Source organism: Piliocolobus tephrosceles, chromosome 5 (genome assembly GCF_002776525.5).
Source record: "Piliocolobus tephrosceles isolate RC106 chromosome 5, ASM277652v3, whole genome shotgun sequence".
In the NCBI taxonomy this organism is placed as follows: Eukaryota; Metazoa; Chordata; class Mammalia; order Primates; family Cercopithecidae; genus Piliocolobus; species Piliocolobus tephrosceles.
The window spans coordinates 147534659-147556777 of NC_045438.1; the positions used below are offsets into that span (position 1 = coordinate 147534659).

General features: G+C 37.4%; 1 protein-coding gene across 1 annotated transcript in view; it reads right to left on the bottom strand.

The window, feature by feature from the left end:
* CDKAL1 (CDK5 regulatory subunit associated protein 1 like 1) overlaps window positions 1-22119 on the bottom strand; it is a 725954-nt gene that overhangs the window by 264052 nt on the left and 439783 nt on the right. Inside the window, exon 10 of the mRNA XM_023209761.2 lies at window positions 17248-17414. Within this exon, the coding sequence (XP_023065529.2) occupies window positions 17248-17414 (167 nt within the window). The remainder of the gene's footprint in view (window positions 1-17247; window positions 17415-22119) is intronic.

The window sequence follows — 22119 nt, forward strand, 5'->3', positions numbered from 1 at the left end:
TCCATTATTTAAAGTCTTTTTTTTTTTTTTTTTTTTGAGACGGAGTTTTGCTCTTATTGCCCAGGCTGCAGTGCAATGGTGCGATCTCGGCTCACTGCAACCTCTGCCTCCCAGGTTCAAGCAATTCTCCTGCCTCAGCCTAAAGTCTTAAATTTATATAGCATCCCAGAAAGCACTATTGATATATTATCTAATATTCTTTGTATAGCGTAACTGCTAATATGACCAGTTGATGTATGAAAACGTCAAAACCCATAGAAATGTGAAAATCTGTCCAGTGCTTCACAAAAATCAGGAGAACATCCGGGCCCAGGTCAAAGACTGGCCCTGACAGCAATCAACAATGCTCAGTTTTCTTTCCATGGTCTCTGAGTTCTAAAATCAAGCATGCTTTCCTAAGAGAAGGGAGGTCCATAAGCTACACAATTCCAAGGGCTATGGATTAATTCACTGATGAACCACGTTCCAAACAGGAAATGTGCCTGAAACTGAGGGAATGAACAGAGATGGGCTGCTCATTCCCTTAGGAATGCGGGCTAGGCTGGTGGAAAAGCAAAAGAAAAATAAAAATAGTTGTTTATCCTGCTTTTTGTTTCAAACTTTCTTCAAAAAATCTGAAGGACTTGGGAAGATGAAGCATAAAAAGAAACTGATAGGCTTCCATGGATAAAACTGGGCGTCCAAAAGAAGAATAGCTGGTGCCTTGAGAAACTTAAACAAAGGCTAAGGATGAGCTAGGTGTGTCTCAAGCCCGGGTGATAACAAGTGACTGCCAGGGGGGCTGTGTCTGAGGCCTCATGAACTCAGCCACCAAAATGAGCTCCAGTCCTTCTAACAGAGCCACCAGTGTGGAACAAGAAGAGTATGCAGAACAAGGATGGCCTTGGCAATAGAGAGATCTTGTGATATGATTTTCTGTAAATTTCACTTTACACTGTATTATTTACAGCATGAAAAGCACTTGCAAGTGAGGAAGACCATACTATCCAAAAGAATGTTTCTTTCTCAGGTATTGAATGGAGGACTCAATTCAAGCAACTCTCTAGGCTCACTACAGAAACAGAAGCCCTTGGTGTCTCAGGCCTCTCTGACTCAGGGTTATAGAAATGATATGCCACTGTCAAAGCAAGTGTTGAGATGATTATTTCACACCAAATATCAGAAAATAAAATGGAAGAACAGTTTTTTGACATGCTATTTTTTTTCTATTCTAGGTCACATCAAGTAAATGATTTTAAAAAGATTTTGGAAGGCCTGGAATTAGAGGGCAAATGGAAAATTTAAAATCTACATCATTCAGCTTAAACTCTTCAAAATGGTGCTCCCTTTTCAGAAGACTCAGATGTGAATGGAATGATCACGATTCAACTAATTTGCCAGATTAATGATAAAACTGATTCAGATTTAAATCTTCTACTTCTGTAAACACTTCAATACAATAATGATCCATTTGGTTTGAAGGATACTAGAATAAAATAATAAAGATATAACAAATATGTTAGCAATAAAATTGATATATTCTAAAATCTGTTACTTCTGTGACAATAAAACCATGTACTGCAGATTTCAAAATGACTCTTTAAGTTTGAAACTGATTATCCCTGAAATATCAATATTTTTCTAGTGATCTGCTGCAAATTCTAGGGTTTATATATATTAATTTTAAGTTTGATTATCTTTTTAATTTAGCAATGCAGCATCAAAAGCAAATATCTTTCCGATTAACAAATGTCCAATCACCTGATGTGCACAGCTTTTGGAAGACTATGCAGATGGCGTGACATGGCATAGTGACGGGGACATCATCTATCAAGAAAACAAAGCTTCTTTAGTGAATCTAGACCAACAGCAGCTTTGACATCATGAAAGACAGTAATTGTGGAACTCAATTATCTATTAGAATAGAAATAACAACATAATATTTAATTTGGTTCTTAGAAGTATTGATTTTCTAAAGGGAGAGAGGCCGTGCACAGTGGGCTCACGCCTGTAATCCCAGCACTTTGGGAGGCCGAGGCAGGCAGATCACGAAGTCAGGAGTTAGAGACCAGCCTGGCCAACATAGTGAAACCCCGTCTCTAGTAAAAATGCAAAAATTAGCTGGGTGTGGTGGCTCCTGCCTGTAATCCTAGCTACTCAGGAGGCTAAGGCAGGAGAAATATTTGAACCTGGGAGGCGGAGGTCGCAGTGAGCCGAGATCACGCCATTGCACTCCAGCTTGGGCGACAGAGCAAGACTCCATCTCAAAAAAACAAAACAAAACAAAACAAAAAACAGAGAGAAACAATTAACCATCATAGTCAAGATTCAGTCTATCTATGCCATATTATTTCTTGTGTGCTATTCAAAGTCAGAAGTATCTAAAGAAGTATACATTTTAGTCTTTAAGTATCCATGCTTTCTATAATGGTGACTCAATTAATAGTGATCTTTTGCTGTCAATAACCGGCTAATGACATGAGTTCTTCCTCAAAAGCTTTACGAGGAAGACAGCACCATAAGTGATTGATGCACCTTTGACATGGAGCACAAAAATTAAGCAAGAAAAGTGATTCAACTTCCCATATTGATGGTCTGATAGACACAGGCAGCCCCTTCTCAGGCATAAATTTTTATTGACCTTAGCAGGAATGGTGGAGTAAAGACTCTGAAAATCCTCTCCTTAATAAAAACAATAAGAAGACTGACAAAAATTGCCAGTCAACTTTTTCAGAACTCTGGAAATTAACTAAAGGTTTGCAGCAATCTGGGAGGTGTTCATTAAAAAATAAATAAATATATCTTGGTAAGAACACGGAGCTATGTGGTATGTTTGGCCTACTCTAATCTCACCTCCCACTTTCTAGCTCCACAGTAGCCTTGAAAACCAACAGCCTTCAATCATGGTGAAAACCAGCAGCCTGGAAGCCACTTGAGGGGGCAGAATAGAGTTGTAACTTTTTCAAAGCCCCATTCCCAGAAAAACTATCATTATTTGACCTCACTAGTGGTTCCAAGGAAGGCTCCACTCACACAGCTTGCTTATTTAACCTGACCTGGCACTAACCCAGTGAGAACAGTCTTTTGCCCAAGGGTATTTGTCAAAAATAATCAGCTGCAATTGTTTAACATCAGGGCTGCCTCAGGCTGTGATAACAGCTGGGACAAACAATAAGCAAATCAAAAAGCTTTAAAAAAAAAACAAACAAACAAAAAGGCAGGGAATGTGATATCCACACAAAGCCTAAAAAACACTGACATATTTCCTAGGATATAGAAGGCTCTATGTGTGCACAGGGCTGTGTGTGTGTTTAGGTTATGCACATACTCACCAAATACCTGAGAACGTGCTAACCTCTCACCTCTGGCTAAACCTGATACTTGGCAGAAACAGGAAGCAAAGGCAAAGGTGGAATTATAAGCTACCTGATGGAGCATCCCAAGCAAGCTCCAACATATACAATCAGGCCTTCCGGCAAAAACTGAGAGACTTACTGGTTCCAGGCATTTAAGGAAATCTTTGTCCAATCATTAGCTGACTATTAAGCTAAGTGGGTAGAGATTTCACTGGTCATTCATGACAAAGAATATAGATTTTACAGAATTACAGTGGACCCTTCAAAACACTGGTTTGTACTGCGTGAGTTCACTTATACATAGGTGTTCTTTGGTCTTTACCACCCCTGAGACAGCAAAATCAGCAGCTCCTATTCTTCTTCCTCCTCAGCCTATTCAATGTGAAGATGATGAGGATGATGACCTTTATGATGATCTACTTCCACTTAATGAATAGTAAATACATTTTCTTTTCTTATTATTTTCTTAATAACATTTTCTTTTCTCTACTTGGCTGTAAGAATATAGTATATAATACATATAACACATAAAATGTGTATTAATTGATTGTTTATGTTATTGGTAAGGCTTCCAGTCAACAGTAGGCTACTAGTAGTGAAGTTCTGGAGGAGTCAAAAGTTATACATGGATTTTTGACTGCACTGAGGGGGTACCCCTAAGCCCTGCATTGTTCAAAGGTCTGAACTATACTTCAGTAAAGTCACCAAGTAACAACAACAAACTGCAGGGAGTGAGAAGAATCTGATTTCCAGAGCTGACACATTGTATTATTTCAAATGTCCAGTTTTCAACAACAAAAATTATAAACCATAAGAAAACTCTCCAAACAAGAAAATATGGTTCATGCACAGGAAAAAAGGAGACAAGAGAAACTGTCCCTGAGAAAGCCCAGATATTAGACTTCACTGGACAAAGACTTTAAATCAGCATTTTAAATATGATCAAAAAACTAAAGAAAACCATGTCTCAAGAATTAAGGAAAATCAGGAGAATGATGTCTCACCAAATTGAGTACCAATAATGAGACAGAAATAATAAAAAAAGAACCATATAGAAATTCTGATATAGAATGTATAACAACTAAAATTTAAAAATTACTAGAAGGGCTCCGCAAGAGATCTGAACAAGCAGAAGAAACAATCAGCAAACTTTAAGATAGGTCAATTTAGATGACTTGATCTGGGGAACAGAAAGAAAAAATTAACAGAGTCTTAGATACCATCAAGCACACCAACAAACACATAATGGGAGTTCTAGGAGAGGAAAGAAAGGAGCAGAAAGAATATTTGAACAAATAGTGGCCAAAACCTCTCTAATTTGAAAAATAGCACTAATTGGCTGGGTGCAGTGGCTCACACCTGTAACCCCAGCACTTTGGGAGGCCAAGGCGGGAGGATCACTTGAGCCCAGGTGTTCAAGACCAACCTAGAAAACATAGCGAGACTCTGTCTCTATAAAAAATACAAAACTAGCTGGGTATTGTGGCACAGGCCTGTAGCCCCAGCTGCTTGGGATGCTGACACGAGAGAAATGCTTGAGCCCAGGAAGTCAAGGCTGCAGTGAGCCGTGACTGCCCACTGCACTCTAGCCTGAGTGACAGAGTGAGACCCTGTCAAAAAAAGCCAAAAAACACCAGAACAAAAAAGAACATTAATCAACACATCCTAAAAGCTCTACAAACTTCAAGTAGGATAGACTCAAAGAGATCTACACTTAGACACATCATAATCAAACTGTTGAAAGTCAAAGAGAAAAAGAGAATCCTGACAGCAGCAAGAGATCAGCAACTTATAGATAACAGATCCTCAGTAAGATTAACATTGGGTTTCTCCAAAGAAACCACATGGAAGAGAGGGAAGTGAGGTGATATAAAACGCTGAAAGAAAAAGACTGCCAACCAGGAATTCTATATCCAGAGAAGCTGCTCTTCAAAAATGAAGAGGAAATTAAGTCATTCCCAGATAAATGGAAACCAAGAGGAATTAGTTGTTAGCAAATCTGCCTTTCAAGAAATGCTAAATGGAACCCTTCAGGCTGAAATGAAAGGAATCTCCAATCCACAGGAAGAAATAAAAGAGCAGCAGTAAACGTAACTGCATATGTAAACATAAAAGACAATATAATTGTGGTTTTTGTTTGTAACTCTTGTTTTTATATTATCTGATTAAAAGACAGCTGCACAAAGTGCTAATTATAAATCTGTGCTACTGAGCATACATTGTATAAATATGTAATGTTTATGACAGTAACAACAAAAAGAAGTGGGGAGGGAAGGGAACTACATAGGAGCAAAGTTTTCATATGTTATTATAATTAATATTGATCTAAATTAGATTGTTATAAATTAGAATATTAATTGCAATCCCTATGGTAACCACTATAAAAATGACTTAAAAATATACAGTAAAAGAAACAACAAAGGAATTAAAATGTCATACTAAAAAATTTCTGGCCAGGCACGGTGGCTCATGCCTGTAATCCCAGCACTTTGGGAGGCGGGTGGATCATGAGGTCAGGAGATCGAGACCATTCTGGCCAACACGGTGAAACCCTGTCTCTACTAAAAATACAAAAAAAAAAAAAAAAATTAGCCGGGAGTGGTGGTGAGCACCTGTAGTCCCAGCTACTTGGGAGGCTGAGGCAGGAGAATGGTGTGAACCCAGGAGGTAGAGCTTGCAGCAAGCTGAGATCGTGCCACTGTACTCCAATCTGGGGGACAGAGCAAGATTCTGTCTCCAAAAAAAAAAAAAAAAAAAAATCTATTTACTTCAAAAGGAGGCTGTTATGAGTTGAACTGCATCCCCTAAAAAGATGTAAATGTAAGTCCTAACCCCCCACAGGTGTGAATGTGACATTACTTGGAAATAGGGTCTTAATAGATACAATCAAGTTAAAATAAAGTCATAATGAATTAAGGTGGACCCTAATTCAGTGACTGGTGCATAAGAGAAGGACATTTGGAAACAGAGACAGAGAAAGTAACCACTAGAAGCTGGGGGACAAGAACAGAACACATTCTCTCTCAGAGTTCCCAAAATACCCAGTTTGTGGTACTTTGTTACAACAGCTAAACCAATACAAAGGCAATAATGGAAGAATACAGAAACAACAACAAAAAATAACAAGAATCTGTTAAGGTAGGAAAAATAAAGGCTGAAAATGTAGGAGCCACTTAACTAAAAGATTAATATCTGAAATTTCAACTGATCAGAAGGTAGGCTGATATTCCATATGACATTGCAAAATAAAAGCTGATACAGAGTATGCTTTTAAAAATATTTTAACATTAAACTATAAAGGCTACTTCTTTATGACCATATATTAGAAACAAACTTAATGGCAGTATTTTCTCTAGTCAATGTTATATTGACAGTAAACTTTCTGCAGCAGTTTTTAAAAACACACAATAATACATGCTATAAAAAGAAACCATTTTCCCCCCTCAAACTAATGAACAATTGGGGATCTTTCAGGATTATGCTAAATAATCAGTTTGATTTTCTCTGGCCTACATGCAGCATCCTCTGATCCTAAAAGTGATTGTGCCCATGTTTAATATTCGATAGTTCTGATACAACACATGCAAATAAAGGAGTTCTGAGCAGCAGTCTATAATAATAATAACCCTTATGTTTACAACTTAGAACATAATCATTATTTACTGTTAAATGAGATTAAAGAATTTCTGAACTTAAATTTTGAAAGCTTAACAGTTTCAAGTGGAGCGTTTCTGTGGTAGGGTCAGGAAGATGTAGAGAATAGATACATATATCAGACCTAAAAGCAACAATTTAGTATCTTAGAAATAAACAGAAGCAGATGAAGGAGACGGACTTTGCTTTCTGACAAATATGTAGAATGTCCCTCAACTATTCTATGAACCATTAACTTCATTACGCACCTTTCTGTTCTAGATCATGAATCACCTGAAAATTCCATTACCTACATGATATAAAATATGACGATTTCATTTTACTAAGTGCTGAATTAGCAAGTGCCTAAGGAAGCCTTTCATAGGCTATTAGAGCAAAGAAGTCAATACAGAGAGGATCGCAGAATAGAAAAGTGTAAAGGAAACTATGTGGATTGCCTTATGTGTTAGCCATTCTCTGTGCTTGTGAAGGAATGTCAAAGGCAGCTTTTCTCAATGCTTGAGCATAACTGACTTCCTAAATTAACGAGGAAGATAAAGCCCACAGCTGGTGTATTATGGAGTTTGAACTACACTAATTTTGACAGGTGACATGAAAGCCTTCTCAGCTACTCTGGGTGAAATTAAGGATTCAGGGGACTGGCAATGTGAAATGCCTTTTAAGATGTAAATTAAACCATATACATATCTAACGCCCTCCTATATAAACAGAAGTGTACACTAGAATACTAAAAGATGAAGTAGGAATAGATGTGTGTCATAGTTGAAATATGTAAATTTTTGTGTTTTTCAAGTATGTTAGAGTGAGAGAGATCTTTGTATTTATTTTAAAAGAGTATTTTTCTCTCAAAAAATATACACACAGAGACATGACCCAGGACAGATATTCAACTATGATTATAATACCTCCCTCTCCCTCCCCCTTCCTCTCTCCCTCTCCATCTCCCTTCTCTAGATACAGGGTCTCAATGCTCAGGCCATGGTGCAGTTATATGATCACAGCTCACCACTGTCTTGAACTCCTAGGTCCGAGTGATGATCCTGCCTCAGCCTCCTGAGTAGCTGGGACTACAGACGTGTGCCACCATACCCAGCTAATTTAAAAATACTTTTTGTAGAGATGGATCTCACTGTATTGCACAGGCTGGTCCCAAACTCCTGACCTCAAGCAATCCTCCTGTCTTGGCCTCCCAAATAGCTGGGATTATAGGTGTGAGGCACTGCACCTGGCCAAACATCAGTTTCTTTATAAAGGATTTGCTAAGGCCTTTTCACTCATCATCTTGACAACCATTATATCTCTATGTTCTTTTCCTCTCAGGAAAATTAATCATCTCTTTCGGGAACAAATATCTATGCGTCACTGCATTTTATAAACAATATTCAATAATTTGGATCAACGGCAAGAGGGAAGAAAATGATGACAGTGGCTGAGAAGTTCAGAAGCTTGCTTGTTTTGTTTTTAACTTCTGTTTAAGTTCAGGGGTACACGTGTAGCCCTGAGACATAGGTAAACTTGTATCATGAGGGCTTGTTGTACAGATTATTTCATTACCCAGCATGCATTAGCTATGCTTCCTGATGCTCTCCCTCCTCCCACCCTGCCATGGCTCCAGTGACAGGCCCCAGGGTATGTTGTTTCCCGCCATGTGTCCACGTGTTCTCATCATTCAGCTCCCACTTACAAGCTATTTGGTTTTCTGTTCCTGTGTTAGTTGGCTGAGGATAATGGCTTCCAGCTCCATCCATGTCCCTGCAAAGGACATGACTTTGGTTTCTTTTTGTTTTATGGTTGCATAGTCTATGTACCACATTTCTTGATCTAGTCTATCATTGATGGGCATTTAGGGTGATTCCATATGTCTGCTATTGTGAATAGTGCTCCTATGAACATACCCATGCATGTGACTTTATAACAGAATGATTTCTATTCCTTTGGGTATGTGCCCAGTAATGGGATTGCTAGGACGAATGGTATTTCTGTCTTTAGATCTTTGAGAAATCTCCACAAAGTCTTCCACAATGGTTGAACTAATTTACACTCCTATCCACAGTGTGTAAGCATTCCTTCTTCTCCATACCCTCACCACCATCTGTTATTTTTTGACTTTTTAATAACAGTCATTCTGACTGGTGTGAGATGGTATTTCATTGTGGTTTTGATTTGCATTTCTCTAATGATCAGTGATGTTGAGTTTTGTTTTTTTTTTTTTCATATGATTGTTGGCCACATGTATGTCATCTTTTGAAAAGTTTCTGTTCATGTTTTTTGCCCAGTTTTTAATGGGGTTGTTTTATTCTTGTAAATTTGTCTAAGTCTGGGAATTCAGAAGGGGGAATTATACCACAATGTGGATTAAAGCATTTCAGGACAAACATAAATGATTTGGCTGTTTATATTCTCACACTAGGTTTATTCTCTCATGCCTGCTTTCTCATAATATAGACACTGGAACTGAGAATAACAGAGAAGCACATAAGATAGATCTCTGTATAAATTATTGATGGCCATATAAATAGAATTTTTAAGTATGATCCAGGCATGTTCTTGTGTTCCTCAGGAAGACAGAGGTACCCAATATTTTCAACATAAGAAACATTTACCCACAAAATAGCTCATTTTCCCTAGAAAATATACCTGGCACAATAAGGATAAAATAACATTCAGCAGCAACAAAGTGCAATCTGTTCTGAAACAAAGTCTATTTACAAGTTCATTTAGTTTGGGGTCCTTCAGTCTATATATAATCATGAGCCTTACTCACCCAGATTTAACATTAAAAACAAAGACTCAGTAGTAGGAAGCAACAAGCTTGGTAAATTTTTCTGAGGAGTAGCTGAGATCAAGAAAAGCTTTGGCCTCTTGGGCAGGGCTGGAATTAGGGGCTGAGGCCTGGACAAGGGAACAAGTGAGTAGTATCACAGAACAAAGAGGCTAAGACCCAGGTATGGGCAGAGATGCCAGTTGGTTTTTTTTTTTTTTTTTTTTTAAGTGGAAAGGCCTGACTAAAGCTTCCTGATGCTCAAACCCAAGCAGAGAAGTTGAAGAGTTAGAATGTTGGGTAGAGCCTATAATCTTGCTGACGGGAAGTAGCATTTCAATTTCATCTTTTATCAGTATTAGATCATTTGGCAGGCAAGAAAGGACGTTCCTTTCATCCACCTCTTCCCTTTCAGAGAGGCTGTTCCCAGCTCTCAGAATTAGGTTCCCAATGAAGCCTGATAAACTTAAAAAAATATGTATGAGCCCTTTTAATATCTGATAAAAGTTTTCTCTCTTTAATATTCAGAAAGACACAAACTTCTGTTTCTAGTTTTAGGTGTTCCACTGACCTCTTAAAATTTATTCGCAAGTGCCAGGATAAGAATCAAACGGAGCACTGATGATTATAGATGGCAAAAAACAGTGCCAACTGTTGCCAACAGTTAGATCAAACCACATACTGACATGTCTCAAAAGCTATAGGTGGATGGTTGAAATAAAAGATTTTTCCTTTCCATTTCCTTGCTGAAAACAAGTAATCTAGCATGTCTTTTTATTCATCAAAAGGGAAAAAGTATTTTGTATACAACAGTAGAGAATATATTTACATATTACTCTATTATCCCAGAAAGTATAAACCCTAAGGAAAAGAAATGTTTAAAGACACAGCTTGAAGTGCTGAATTCAGTCTGGAAAATCTGTATTGCTTTGATGAAACATAAGCGCAGCATGTACTGAGTTTGCTATTATTTTGAAACTATGAGGTATTTTCTAAAACTCGGCAAAGGCAAACATATTATTAATGTTCATAAATTACCATGCAACAAAAGTCCTTGACAAGTATCTACTGTCTTTTACCAGATGAATTTATTTCACTAAATACAGAATTAGGTTAGAATACAAGGTCATTGAAGTAGAAGTAAACATACAAAAATCCAGGGTAGCAGGAAGCTGATTTGTTACAGTGATTAAAAGATTTCCAAACCAAAAACAGATGGGATATTTAAAATATCACTATTTGCAATTAACCTTATGATGACATGTACCATAAATATACTAAATGTAAATCTTGAGCAATACTACATATTTTAATTCAAGCTAAATAAAAGGTAGCACAATATCAAAGTGAATGTTAGTGTCAATGTTTTTTGGAAATATTTTACAAAATAATATGTTTAAAAAATATAATTTGTTTCATTGTAATTTGAATATAGAAACAGTCCTTATTAAGAAGCACTTGCAACCCAGATTAATCAGTTTGCCCTCTCTGGCGCAGGTTGTAAGCCATGCACTAAAATTTTCATACAATTTTGAGACACGCAAGTCTCTTGAAGGGAGATAAGTTACTTTAAACTATTCATGACAGAGGGAGGACCAGGATAACTTTTTAAAATAAACATTTCAACTTTTATTTTAGGGGCAGGGGTACATGTGCAAGTTTGTTATATAGGTAAACTTGTGACTTGGGGATTTGGCATACAGATTATTTAGTCATCCAGGTACTAAGCTTAGTACCTGACATTTTTTTTTTTTTCTGAACCTCTACCACTTCCCCCCAATATCCATCAAGTAGGCCCAGTGTCTGTTGTTCCCCTCTATCTGTCAATGTGTTCTCATTGTTTAGCTCCCACTTATAAGTGAGAACATGCGGTGGTTGGTTTTTTGTTCCTGCATTAGTTTGCTAAGGATAATGGCCTCTAGTTCCATCTACGTTCCTGCAAAGGACATGATCTCATTCTTTTTTATGGCTGCATAGTATTCCATGGTGTATATGTGCCACACTTTCTTTATCCAGTCTACTGTGGATGGGCATTTAAGTTGATTCCATGTCTTTTCTATGGTGCATAGTGCTGCAATGAACGTACACATGCATATGTCTTAAATACATAAAATCCAGATACTTCCTATTTTCCTTACTGCCCAAGAGCTTTAATATCTTTTCCCTGTCAGCCAATCCATGAAACTAAAACCAAGACAAACTGTCTGATTTTAATTTCTCCTCTCTAGTGGAGATTTTAAAAAGCAGTGACAGTTAAGAGGCAGGAAGAGAAGAAAGAAGTTAAGAGCCTAGATTATCTACAAGTTCGATAATCATACAATAAGCTCATTTGTTCTAGACAGTCCTAAAGATACTATCTATCACTATGGTATCTTAGCGGGGCAAATAAAACACAACACATCCCTTAGATGAATCCCTAACTGTCCAGTACATCGTCACAGACGCGTGACTCATGAGAAATACATATGACAACCATTCCCAAACTCTTCCGAAACTGGATATACAGCAGATATGACGGTACTTCAATACATGAGGCATGAAGCCAAGCAACAGTTAATAAGCCAAACTTTGAGCTATCATAGCATTCAATATACATTTATTAAGTGTATGAAGTGTGTGTTATCACAGGCACTGACATACAAAGATGGACAAGACAACATCTCCCTTACGATAAGAGTCATGTTGGATTTGTACATAAATAAGTAATCATGATGCACCATGATGAGTGCCCAAAGAGACAGAGACTTGCTGAACAGAGGTACTACGAAGCATAGAAAGTGTGTGGGAAGAGTTTGGGAAGACTTCCTTGAAGAAGCAGTAGAGTAGAAAGCATTTGCAAACTAGAATACATTAGAAACCAGGTCAGCGGCTAACTGGTTGTGTCATTTAGCCAGTTATTTCACCTTTCTAACCCATGGCTTCTCAATTAGCGAAACAAAAATAATAGCCAGACACAGGGGTGAAAGTGCAGTTCCATCTCAAAAAAGTGGGCAAAAGAAAATTGAGGATAATAATATCTACATAGCTAGCCTGTTGTAAGAAGAAAAAGAGATCACACATGTAAAGCACTCAGTTTCCTGCAAACAAGAAGCACTTGATAAATTGTACTGATTTTATCAGTTAGGAGTGATTTCAGGTGCCTCATTAGCAGCAGTCATTGTACCACTATTATTGGTCTCATGGCAACTTGTTGGGTTCACATGTCTTATTTTTAGTCTGAGTTAATACTTTAGCTGGAGGCTACCTACCACTAGGAGGAAAAACTAAGAAATGTAGTTTTAAGAGTAATCAAATTCATAAACCACTTCACTTTCTATAAGGTCAGAGTTCATTAAAGAGGAATGCAAAGGTTATTACATTAGCAATATCAATAGGAAAGCAAACACAGGGAAAATATATCTTATTTGCCACTACAGGGGTGATATATTAGCCAACACATGTAGTAGTAAATATTAGTATGTCTGATGAACACATCACTACCAACTGTCATCATACGGTAAGTATATCATGAGAAAAAGGTTATGTAAAAATTTCAGGAGTATGAAATGGTAAAAAAAGAAAAAGATATATAGGAGGTATCATTAGAGTACTTCTCAAGGGATAAAGGAATAAGAATGTAATAGAAAAAAAGAAGTACCCTGAATGTCCTAAAGGGCTTATTCTTATCCTTTAGGCAATAGGGACTTTAAGGTGACATAAAGCATGTTGATTGCTTTAACTATTGATTCTATTATCATATGCAAGTTTACTACCGCATTGTATAAGCTCATAGGTATATTTCTTCAATTCCAGGGTGTCTTTGTCACAATATATATGTTTGAGATATATTTTGTCAGCTATATCACAATTTAAATGAATCCTATATTGTTTTTGAAGGGCAGTGATACTAAAAATAAGGTTTGCAGATGTCCCAAACACATACTTCACTACTTGTCTGTCTATTAGTGATAAAAAGTTCTCCTTCCCTTCCTTTTATTCAGTCCACATGCATTCAATATTTACTATATAAAGTGCCACACACAATGCTAGACTCTTGAAGAAACCTTCAAAGTGATCCTGTGTTAAGTGTAATATGCATCCTCTATTCCTATGCAGATTGAATAAAATGTGTTTTCAACAGATGTACCTTTCCCCAGCGTACTTTTAAATAATGATAAAAACTTTGATGCTTTCCTTTATATAACTTTCCCTTTAAACTGTTGGTAGTTTTTTTTTTTTTTTTTTAAGTTGGTAAAAAGGGTTTTTAAAAAATCTGACAGTCAGGTGAATAGGAAGTGAACAGAATGAAGAGGAGGGAAAACAGATCAGCCAAGTGCTCTCTAATTAAAGTCTGTTGTGTGAAGCATCTTCCAAAAAGACAAGAAGGCTGAGTCTTACCAATATAAAATTCTCAAGAAATCCTTGCCCTGAAGGTATTAAAGCATCAGGGTAGTTATTTCAAGAGTGGATTCCTTCAATTCCTACAGTTTAAAAAATCACCACCTTCATTTGCTGTTATTTTTTCTGTTTTCATCTTTTTTTTTTTTCTTACTGGTGAACTCAGTTCGGCACCCTTGAGATAATGTAATTTCTGTAGAGTGGTGTAAGTCTAGTGAGAGGAATATGGAAATTTACAAGGTTTTGCTTTACACGGGACTGAGGAACACCAGATTTGGGCTCCCTTCCCTATTGCCCTTTTTGACACTGGGAAGCCTGCTGGGCTCAGTCACCTTTTCTGTTATATAACAATGTGCTTGTGGAATCCTGAGTGTTCTGGGCTCTGCCATGCAGAGGAGGATGAGAAGAAACAGCAAGGTGTGAAGGTCTGGTCCAGGAAACAAAGGAAGAGTTTCAAAGCTCTTACTTTGAGATGGTGTAGACCTTTGATTCTTGTACATCTTTGTTTCCTTTTGTTCTATTTTTTTTGGATGGCCTTCTCCCTGGGTGTGGTATCGTAGCCTGGATTACCTCCTGCACATAAAGCGCATAGTAGTGGGTGGCTTTCTATGGGGAACAATTCTCACCCTCGAAGCTCATTTACTTCATCATCTTTTGCTGCCTCTTCTGGCCAGAGGTTAGGATTTCAAAGTTCAAGACTACAGTGTGGGACTCTATAATTTATTTTATGAAGAAGGCTCTTCTTCTTTTTTTTTTTTTTTTGAGGTAATCTCGCTTTGTCACCCTGGCTGGAGTGCAGTGGCACAATCTTGGCTCCCTGTAACCTCTGCCTCCTGGGCTCAAGTGATTCTCCTGCCTCAGCCTCCAGAGTAGCTAGGATTACAGGTACCCATCACCCCGCCGGCTAATTTTTGTGTTTTTAGTAGAGATGGGGTTTTATCATGTTGGCTAGGCTGGTCTCAAACTCCTGACCTCAAGTGATCCGCCTGACTTGGCCTCCCAAAGTGCTAGGATTACAGGTGTGACCCACTGAGCCTGGCCAGCTCTTCCTGTATTCATTCTCGTATTCACTCATGTATTGAGCCACTACTGGGTGGGATAGATCCACAGACAGATATAACAAGAGCATTGCCTCAAGATGACAATGTAGGAGGAAAGGCCAACATGATACATACTTCAGAGGATTTTAAAAATATAATGTCATGACAATCAGAACCTGTTATCACTCTAACTACGATCTATGAACTAAACATCTGGTGTTTTCCAGGGAAAGTACAAAGTTGTATTTCAGATCTTTTGTTGATTTTTAGAAGCTCTTCTGGAGCATCTATGCAGAGGTCAACAAGTCTGGCACTACTTCAGGTGCTGAGCACTAGGATTTGCTACACACACAGTATTGGCTGCTGCAATCTTACAATCAATTAAAATGCTGAATTTATTCCAAGGAGTATTTGGTTAGTTACCTCGGAGCCAACACAGGATTTTTTTTCCTTGTGCTTATTCCTACTTGAACTTATCCGACTCTATCTATTGTGGGTCCCTGGATCCCTGATCAGATCTTTTCCAATCCAAAAAAAGTGGCTGTTATCATAAACCTTATATTGATGGAGGCTATTTCCCCTCCTACCCACTATACACCTAGTGCATCTCCTGGTCTTCATGATGTACGCCTCTCACATTTACTGCAAACACAGCAAGACTGTCACAGCTTTTACCATATTTGATTTTTTTTTTTTTTTTTAACAGAGAATCACTTTGCTTTATCAAGTGGTGAAAGGGTTATGTAAAAGTTGACATGCCTGCGACTTATTTTTAACTAGCAAATCATAATCATCCCACACTGTCTAAAGTACTAAACTTAACATATAAATCATATGCCCTTACTAGAAAGAGCTAGCTAGAAAAATGTAAATAATAAAATTAAAATTGCTAAACTCCCTCATTATGTATTTATAATTAGCAGTTAAATTATTAACTGTTTTCAGAACTTCTGAAATAGGTTGTTGATATTAAGGAAGCTGTTCAACAAAAACCTCAACAAGTATAGTCTTAAAATCAAATCAGTGAAATAATCTTTTAAATGTTTAGCTAGCTATCCATTAGCATTTGCATTAAATTTCAGCAACAGTGGTTGTTTTAGCTTTTTGGGATGTTATTTTTCTGCACAAACATAATGCAAAGAACTATAAAAGTTATTTGTTTTCATATTTTACACATGACTTTCCAATAGCACTAATCAGATTTTATGTCCATAACTATGGGTATAAAGTAATTATTTTATTTCTCAAATAGTAGTCTGGATCCCCTGTCCATATTCTTTGCTCATATTTACTGTGTCATTTGCCATCAGGTACCACAGTTACCTGGACATATGCCCATTTGCCTAGTTTGACAGAGCTACTTAAGGGTAAGCATCCCAATCTGTGGAAAAGTATAAAAAAAAGTCAGGGATCACAGAACCACCTTTGTTCACAGTGATTACCATCATGTCGATAAATGAAAAATAAAGAAGGAAACTCTCTGAAAGAAAATGTCATGTATTCAGGGATGGGCATTACAATGGGAATACAGATGCCACGGTAACGCATGTGCGAATCAAGTGGAAGAGTCTCTTGTTCTGTGTCCCTCTGATTCAACTTCACCCCTATGTATCTCCAGATGAAGGGAGGAAATTGAAAATTCATCCTCAAGCTTCAAGTACAGTACCCTTTCTGATATGGCTAACAGTAGTTTGGGTAACACCATATTGACTGTGGGTTGCAAAATTAATGCAACATATTAGCAGTTCTGAATCAGACAAGGGGTCAAAATGGAGGAATTGAGGCAAATTTATGTGCTGGAAGACAGAAGGACTACAAATAAGAAACAAAGAACTGTGGCAAGGTGGCAAGTATTGAAAAATTGGGGCAATGTTAATTAATGACGAGGAAGCAAAAAGTGTTGGTTGCCAAAGAAGGGATTTGACAGTCTTGATTCGTTCTTGGAAATGCGGGACTACAAAAAAATAAATAAATAAAATTGTGAGTTTTAAATGAAGCTGCTGCGATGAAACTGAGGCTGCCACACTATCTGGATTGGTTAGTGTCTATGTCAGCATGCAAATGGGGTGCTTTTCCTTACCTCCAGATGCTCTAAAATATAGGGCGGATTTGTCATGCCAAGCCTCAGCATTGCTCCCTCAGGAATCACTTCAACCAGTTTCCACAGGAGTGTGGGGAGATTGGTGCCAATATCTCTGCCATAAGCCCCCGTGTCTTCACTGGTCAACCATATCTCACAAACACCCTCTGTGAATCAAAGGAGATAATTAACAAATCTGTGGCAGAGCTGTTTCCTTCATCATACAGCTGCTCACTCTTTATAATGCAGTATTTCTCAACACTATTATTCAGGCAGTCTGGGTATTCAATTGCAGAGAAAAAGCAGCTTATCCCATGGTGCCAGTGGGTTATTAAGTTCATTTTACGAACACCAGAGAGTTACAACAATGCTGTAAATTATCAGTGTGTCCTGTGAAGTGATTAACATTCACAGCCAATCAGTTCAACTGTGCTTCCCCCAAAGCACTTTGATCAAGACTAAAGCCTCAGTCCCACCTCAGAGAATACCTAGTTTATTGAATACTCTAAGTCCTGGAACTGAAAGTCACTTCACAGAACAGGTACTATCAGCAGTTAACTCATTAATCAGTATGGCACCAACCTAAGGAAAAATGCCAAGTGTAGTTAAGGTTTAGCTCACATATTATTAATTATTAGGTACCCATTTTTCTCGTAGCAACTATTCTAGTCTGTCTTCATTATTCATTCAAAAATAGTATTCATTTTATTACTGCATTCAAAAAAGTTGGTTGCTGCCTAAACTGAGTGTTTGTGTTGGAAAACCTGTTTACTGACAGCTTGCTTTCTATTTTCCACAAATCAGACGTTAGGAAAATATATATATATATATAGTTTGTGGTTATTATGTTATAAAGAATCCTGACTTCACATATCATACCCTGCAATGATACTGCTTCAAATGTCCAGAGGAAATACTTTGGGATCCCCCTCATGTTATTTAAAATGAATAAAACAGTTAGCAAGAGCCATTCAGGCTTTCATGGCACACAGAACTTTTCTGAACCCATATTCAATGAAATGATCAGCCTATTTTAAAAGGCCAAATGATTAACAAGGCTAAAACAAACAATGAAGTGAGCCTGTGAAATTTGTTCACGCTCAAGTGCTTTGTTGCTTCTGCAGAAGCTCAACACACACAGAGGCACACAAACTGAAGACTTTAGCCTGAACTAAAGTATAAGTTTCTAGAAAGTGTCTTCAAATTATAATTTTAAATTATCTTTAGTTGACAGAACAGAAGAGTTTCAAAAATACATTTAAATATTCCTAGCTAAGAGAGACAACAAATAAAACACATGGCTTTTATGTGAGTGTGGACTTAAAACTTACAGAATAAAAAAGCATAAAATAAAGATCTTTGCTCCTTTTAGTATGTTCCAAGAGGTAGAAAAAAACACAGCATAAAGATTTCCAATCACTATTATTTTCTTTAGCATAAGAAATACAATTACTTTAGCAAAAAACTAAACCATATAAAAACATTTTCACTTTTTCCTGCCTATCTTTCTGAGACATACACATCCTCACTCACACCCACACAACATGGAAAATACAAGGATAGAAATAAGATTTTAGTTTCCCCAAATTAAAGAATCAATAACTTAGCATTGAGAACAGAATACATAGAAAAAAGATCACTTAAAAAGCTTTTTAAAAAACAAAAAGCTCAATACATTTAAAAAGCTGAAGATATTTTTAGCATCTGAAAATTAGTAGTATTATGGATATATGGGTTTTCATAGTTTAAATTAAATACCTAGTTCCAGAAATAATAAACCTTTGCTTAATCTTAATCATTTCATAAAAAGCTTTATCCTCCAAAGAAATAGTCTGGCATGTCCATAGGCTATTTTTAGAGGTGTATAATTTTATAAATGTTCTCTGTAGATGAAATAAATCTTTTTCTATTTAAAAAGTAGACTGAAATTAGTGGTATCATCTTTAATATTATATCTGCCATTAGACACTGGACTCATACAATCTTTTTTTTTTTTTAACAAAATCTTATCAGAAAATCCACTCCAGGAAAAGAGATGGCTAAGTAACAACATAAACAGATTTTAAAACATTCTGAAAGAGGTTATAAAAACAGGACATTATCCATGATTTTCCAGTTACTGGCATTTGAGCAACACAATATGAATATTTTAAAATGAACAGAATAATTTTAATTTATAATTTTTCCATCCAAATGGTTCCATGTTATGCCTTATGTAGAGAGCGCGGGTTCCTGGAACAGTGCCTTGCTGTTGCTAGATGAATATAGAAGGGGAAAAATCGCTATGAATAGGAATGGAAATAACATCCATGGAGAAACAGCAGCCAGCTCTTCAAGCTGCATAGGTGGGGACCAATAGCCCCCTGGTGGGCTGAAACTTCAAATTAAATCACATAAAGAGGAAGCAGCTGTAACACTAAATCAGCAACAACAGGAATAATGGTCTTGATGTCTCCAAGATCAAGGCTGCTAAAATACTCTACATAATAGCAACCTGGTTTAAAACACAATGGAACGAAAGAGCATGCGCAAATTGAAACCCTTGGACTTGAGGAGAATTTTGCTTTGCCAATTCAATTCAAAAATCTGTCAAAGATGATCTTGTTCTTAGTCAATGTGAGAAAGTTCAGCTTTTGTAAGGGTGTATTTCAAGCATGAATCCTAATGAGAATGGATCTCTCAAACAGTTAGGATATGGAAGTCATTACATACTAAAAGTGACGCTAAATGTGGAATCCCCACGCCTGACATCCTTTTCCCTGGAAAGTCTCCTGATTACTCATAGCACAGGCAGTTCGTGCCAGGCCACGCTTGCATATGAAGTCACCAGAGCACCTGAGGGCTTCAGTAGTCACTAATGGACACACATTGGGACACAAGCTTGTATCTGCACACTTAACTGGCTAGACTTATGGACAGAAGTGCTTGCCTAAACAGCTTCATTTCTTAAGGACTTCAGTTATGAGCTTTATTTCTTTGCACATTCAGTTCTCAATTCATCCAAACATTTATTTGGCCCTTACCATGTGCCCTGCAGCTCTTCCAGCTCACAACAGATATGGATTCACCATTAAAATGGCTATTAGCTAAGAGCTGGCAAGGGGACACTTACTAACGTCCGCGACCCTTCGCATCCATCCCTGTTGTCAGTGGAGATACAATGGGACAGTCTTCAAGAACACAGCCTTAGACCAAAATGAAGGGTCTGCTGGGCTGGCTTAAAATGGACACAATGTCGGCCTCCGTAAGATAGTCTCAGTCTGCACTAGAACTTGGAATTTGATTAGTATATGTCAGGAAAATAAACGCATGAAAATGAAAAAGAGACGCAAGCAGGAAGAACTAAGATAAGAGAAGTGAATGCCCATTAAAAACTCCCATGCCTGTAAAAATAAATATATGCAAAAAAAGAAAGTGGTAGGGTAGGAAAGTGGGAGACAGAAATTGGGGTTTTTTTAAGCATCCAAGGGAAGATTTTACTGTTTTCTAAAATTGTTCATCTACCTGACTTTTGTTCATTTTCCCAAAAATTGTTCAGTCAACCCAACTTTTTAAATGAACATTATGTTCATCAGATCATCCACCCTCCTTCTGATGCATTAATTTTGGTAAAAGGAAAGGCAAATACTGGGAAGAATGAAACGTACTATACAGGAAAAAAAAGCCTTAAGTTTAGTTATTAGATTCCATGATCATCTTACCCAAGCAATTATAGACCAGCCTGTAGTTGAAACACAAGCCATTTTTCCCTGAATAAATAGCAACCCCAACAGCCAGATTCCCATCTCTGCTCCATAGCAATTTGAGATGACAGGAGATGGAAGTAGAAGACCTAAAAGTTTGATAATAAAAGGAGGATAATATCCTTAATCAAAGAGTCTCACGACAAAGAAAATTCTCTTTGAAAAATCAAACTTGGCCAAAATTCAATTTCAAAAGATTATGACTCACTATAACTTTATGTATGATCTTCATTGTAATAAATTAAAATATGGGTGAAGACTGATTTCATCTGGTCAAGAAGTAGCATTTCTCTAGTAGTTCCTGCTTTATCTATGAGGAAAATTTCCAGGATAAGTTGTTTCAATTATTCATGAATAGTCTCTAAAAATAACTACAAACATCCAAAACCTGTAAATAACGATTACGGGGATCACTAGCTAAAGAGCACTGGATGGCAGGGAAACCCTACATCAAGTACACATCATTTAAAAATCCTTGGAAAATCTGCTAACTCTACCTCCCACAACCCGGTGTGTGCTCTCCCCTCTCCATCTTTTTTTTGTTTTGCTTTTTTCTGAGACTGTTTCACTCTGTCACCCAGGCTGGAGTGCAATGGCACGATCTTGGCTCACTGTAACCTCTGCCTCCGAGGTTCAAGTGATTCTCCTACCTCAGCCTCCTAAGTAGCTGCGATTACAGGTGCACACAACCATGCCCAGCTAAGGTTTGTATCTTTAGTAGAGATGGGGTTTCACCATGTTGGCCAGGCTAGTCTCCAACTCCTGACCTCAGGTGATCCACCTACCTTAGCCTCCCAAAGTGCTGGGATTACAGGCATGAGCCACCACACCTGGCCCCTCCCCCTGTCTTTTGTTTTCCATTCCTATCCTTTGTTTTTTCCTCTCAATTTTATCCTTGAGTCTTTCTCCGCCATCTGGTTCCAGCCTTTATTCTCCTACAAAGGAAAATACATTACACATATATTACTTGTTATATTTATTTAATATGCATTAAATTGTCTGCTTTTACTTCCTGCTGCTTTAAGTGTCACAGTGCATTATATTTTTAGGGATTCTTTCTTCTTAAAAAATAATCTTAGAAAATTCAGAAATTAGGCCAGGTGAGGTGGTTCACGCCTGTAGTCACACC